Genomic DNA, 4355 nt, shown 5'->3' on the forward strand with positions numbered 1-4355 from the left:
CTGCCCTGGCTCAGTGCTAGGGAACCCTGGGAATGGTAGTTTTGTGAGAAAGAGCTCTGGTGCCACAATGAACTACAATTCCCATGCATCTGGGGAAGTAGGCTTAAGTCTAGGAAAGCTAGACTTAAGAGGGAGTCAGGGGCTGAGAGACTGGTCCTTTCCCTCCTCTTCCTCCTCTCTATGGTTGGCCGCCATTTTAGGTCCGGGCGGAAGTGGAGCCTCCTCAGGGCTCTGGCTCCGCCCCTTTCCTGCTCCTTGGCGCCGGACTCGCCTGGCGGAAGTGGGGGGCGCTTCCGGTGGTCCCAGGAGGAGGAGGAGGAGGAGGGTGAGTGGGGCAGAAGGGGCAGAGAGTGGGCCTTTGGGGATGATGGGACAGGAGACCCCTCCCAGGAAAAGAGCTCCAGAGTTTTGGGGAGAGGGGCCTGAATGTGGAAGATGCCGAGGATGAGGACGATGGCGCTGGAGGCTCCCTTCTGCCCTGCCTTCCTTCCACGGACCAGAGACAAAAGCAGCCTAGGAAGGAAGGGAAGCTGGGCCTATAAACCCAAAGGGACCAGAGTTTGGGATAGATGCCTTTCCGAGGAAGGAGGGGGATGAATAGGGACAGAGGGCGAGGATTTGGGGAGCCCAGAGCCAAGGTCCACCTGGAAGGGAGAGGCCTCCTCTCAGAATGGATCCCCCAGAATCCCCTGGTCAGAATGGCTCTAAAGAGGGGATTCTGGGTGTTGCCTTCATCCCTGAAGAGGAGGCATTGCTCATCCAGTTAGGATGGCTTCTCTCGGACTGCATCTCCCAGAATCCCCGGAGCTTCATCCAGAGACAGGGACAGATCTTGGGGGCTCCTTCCTCTGGGATCCTGGGGTCTGGTGCTTTGTGGAGGAACTAAGAATTCCCTAAAAGAGAGCTCTAGCATCTTAGTTGAGAGAACTGGGCTGGAAAACCCTAAGGGCCCCCTAAGACTGCAGCTCCCCAAACTTCCGTGGAGAGCCTCCTCCTTCATGGGCAGGTGCCTCTGGCCCCCTTTTGGCTCCCCCTGGTCCATGGGGGGCATGGAAGGTGCTGCATGGCATCTAGTGGGTCAAGGGGGTCCAAGGGGGAAAGCCCTGCTGCATCCCAAAATAGATCCAGGGTCAGAAGGGGGTTCAGATGGACCGGTCCCTCTGGGGCCCATAGTCCAGGAGGAAGGACAGGAATCCTAGCCCCCTTTGAGGGTCCCATCTGGGACTCGGGGCCCCCTTCTTCTCTCTTAAGGGACTTTTAGGAAAGCAGAACATGACATGCCCCCATTCTTCCTCTCCGTAGCAACCCACAAAAAGAGGAAGAGGAACTGTGCGTTCAGACGTGAGAGAATGGCAAAGGAGGCCCTTCGGAATGAGCTCCGGGGGAAGATGGAGGAAGAACAGCCCCTGCAGAATGGTAAGAATGAGGGAAACCCCCAAAACCCATTCCTCTCTGCCCCATGGCCTCCCTCTGGCGCCTCTCAGTCCCAGGTTGGCCTTAGAGAAAGGGAACTGAACCCCGAGAGAGAGAGAGAGAGAGGTGGACCCCCAAGACCCCTTCCTCTCTGCCCTATGGCCTTCTCCCTCTGGCCCTTCACAGTCCCAGGATGACCTTAGAGAAAGAGAACTGACCCCCAAGAGAGAGAGAGAGAAAGAAAGAGAGGGGCCCCCAAGACCCCTTCCTCTCTGCCCCATGGCCTTCCCCCTCTGGCCCCTCTCAGTCTCAAGTTGGCCTTAGAGAAAGGGAACTGACCCCTAAGAGAGAGAGAAAGAAAGAGGGAGACCCCCACGACCCCTTCCTCTCTGCCCCATGGCCTTCTCCCTTTGGCCCCTCTCAGTCTCAGGTTGGCCTTAGAGAAAGGGAACTGACCCCTAAGAGAGAAAGAAAGAGGGAGACCCCCAAGTGCCTCTCCTCTCTGCACCATGGCCTTCTTCCTCTCACCCCTCTCAGTTCGAGGCTGGCTTTAGAGAATAGGAAATGGTGCCCAAGAGGAAGAGAAATAAAGATGAGGAACCCCAAGACTCCTTCCTCTCTGCCCCATGAACTTCTCCCTCTGGCCCCTCTCAAAGGTTGGCCTTACAGAAAAGAAAATGACCCCCCAAGAACGAAAGAACAACGGGATCCCCAAGACCCCTTCCTCTCTGCCCCATGGCCTTCTACTTCTGCCTTCTCTCAGTCCCAAGTTGGCCTTAGAGAAAGGGAACTGACCCCTAAGAGAGAAAGAAAGAGGGGGAACCCTAAAACCTCTTCCTCTCTGGCCCGTCTCAGTCTTAGGTTGGCCATATGGAAAGGGAATTAACCCCTCAGAGAGAAAGAAAGAGGGGGCCCCCAACACTCCTTCCTCTCTGCCCCATTGTCTTTCCCCTGTGACCCCACTCAGTCCCAGGTTGGCCTTGCAGAAAGCAAACTGACCCCCAAGAGAGAAAAAGGGGGAGCCTCAAGACCCTTTCTTCTCTTCCCCATTGCCTTCTCCCTCTAGCCCCTCTCAGTCCCAGGTTGGCCTTAAAGAAACAGAACTGACCCCCAAAAGAGAGAGAGAAAGAAGGGGACCCCCAAGACCCATTTCTCTCTGCCCCATGTCCTTCTTCCTATGGCCACTCTCAACTGTAGGCTGGCCATACAGGTTGAGTCTCCCTTGTGATCTCAAATGCTCAGGACCAGAAGTGTTTTGGGTTTCAGATTTTGGAGTATTTTTACTTTCTGGAGGATTTTAAAGAGGCTGGGTGGCCATGTGTCCCAGGGAGAGCTTGGGTTCTCTCTCCTCGTTCATGGCAGAAAGTATGGGGTTGGACTAGATTGCCTTTGGTGTCCTTGCCAAGCCTAGGCTTCTAAATGTTTGTCCCCTGTGTGGGGCTCCCATCTTTAAGTACTGGAAGGGATGTCATACGGAGGAGGGAGCAATAGATGCAAACTGCATGAAAAGAGATCCCAGCCCAGCCTTTGGAAGGAGGTCCTGAAGGGAAGAGCGGTTCCACAGGAGAATCGGTTGCGTTATTGGAGAGCGGAGGAGCCTCTTTCTCTACAGGTTTTGGGAAAGAGGCTGTGGGTGGCCATCTGTCAAGGAAGGGCTTGGACTGTGTCTTCATTTCCATGCCAGAAGGGCTTGGGCTGGAAGGCCCCTAGGTCTCCTTCCCAACCAAGGCTTCTACAGTCCTTGCTTGTCTCAACCACCTGCTTGGCATCTCTCCTTGGGTTACATTCTTTAAGAGTCACCTTGTGCTGAAGGGGAGGATCAGGGCCTGGGATACTGGCTCCAGACAGACCTCCAACTTGGGGTCTGAAGGGAGGGAGCCCCAGGCTGCCTCTGTCTCCTGAGAGAACCAGGGTGGGCTTTGACAGCAGAAACCCCTCTCCTCTTCCAGATACCGGCAAAGGCATGGCAGCCCAGCAGAAACTGGAGGCCCAGGCGACAGATAATGGCCTCAGGAAGGAAGTGAGTCCCCTCGTCTTCTCCTCTAATCCCCTTTCCTTCCTCACCACTTCCTCAGCTCCTGATTGTTTATCCATTTATTCATTGAAATGTTTCCATCCCATCCTGCTGGGAAACGTCTGTATTCAGTCCAAGGCTGCAGAAGCACCATTGCGCATGTGGTGTCACGCATTATGCATGGATGGGCATGTGCAATGTATTTTGCATTCAGTCCCTATTTGGAGTCTTGGTTCCTCTCTACTCTGTTGCTGTTTTTCACTAGGGTTGTGTAAATCATCCTGTGGATTTACGCTATATACCTCACCAAGATCTGACCCAGAATTTCCATGTTCTCCTTCCTTCCCTCGCTCCAACCTTTCCAGTCCATTGGGTGAGGAGGGTGAATCTTTTGGCCGGCCGGGAATCATCTTTGGAGGCAATGATTTAGGATCTGCTACCTGCTGTCCTTTCCCATCAGAGAAGGGGCCAGGCATCCTGACTATGGGTGGCTCCACCCACTTCAGTTCCTGATAGGCAGAGAAGAGAAAACAAAGAACAGCTGGGGCCTGGCCCCGCCCCTGTGGGCGGAGCCTCCCAGAAATCCCTTAGTCTTCTTCCTGCCTTGTTCCAACTAGGGACTATACCTTTCTTCTTCAGACTTTTTTCTCTATTGCTCCCTGGACTTGCCTGGCTCTCCTTGCTCCCTTCCTCTCCATTCCTAACCTATAGAAGAAAAACAAACAAACCTTACTCCTTCCCCCTCCTCCCTCCCTTCCCCGCCTGGTGGATGGCTTCGGAAGATGAGCCCAGGGCTCCAGAGGAGCACGCTCCTGCCCAGCCCGGGCCAACCCCGGCTTTGCCAGCTGCTCACCCTGAGGCCCATCCCACGACAGACCAGGCAGAAGCGCGGCAGCAGCCGTCGGAGGGGAATCCCCTCTCTACCGCT

General features: G+C 55.0%; 1 protein-coding gene across 1 annotated transcript; it reads left to right on the forward strand.

Moving 5' to 3' along the window:
• Window positions 1–46: 46 nt before the first annotated feature.
• Window positions 47–3940, forward strand: LOC121917871. The gene is made up of 3 exons (XM_042443986.1): window positions 47–325; window positions 1303–1416; window positions 3363–3940. The coding sequence occupies exons 1-3, from the start codon at window positions 181–183 to the stop codon at window positions 3938–3940; spliced, it is 837 nt and encodes a 278-aa protein (XP_042299920.1). The 5' UTR covers window positions 47–180.
• The last annotated feature ends 415 nt before the right edge of the window (window positions 3941–4355 follow it).

Source organism: Sceloporus undulatus, unplaced genomic scaffold (assembly GCF_019175285.1).
Source record: "Sceloporus undulatus isolate JIND9_A2432 ecotype Alabama unplaced genomic scaffold, SceUnd_v1.1 scaffold_1310, whole genome shotgun sequence".
In the NCBI taxonomy this organism is placed as follows: Eukaryota; Metazoa; Chordata; class Lepidosauria; order Squamata; family Phrynosomatidae; genus Sceloporus; species Sceloporus undulatus.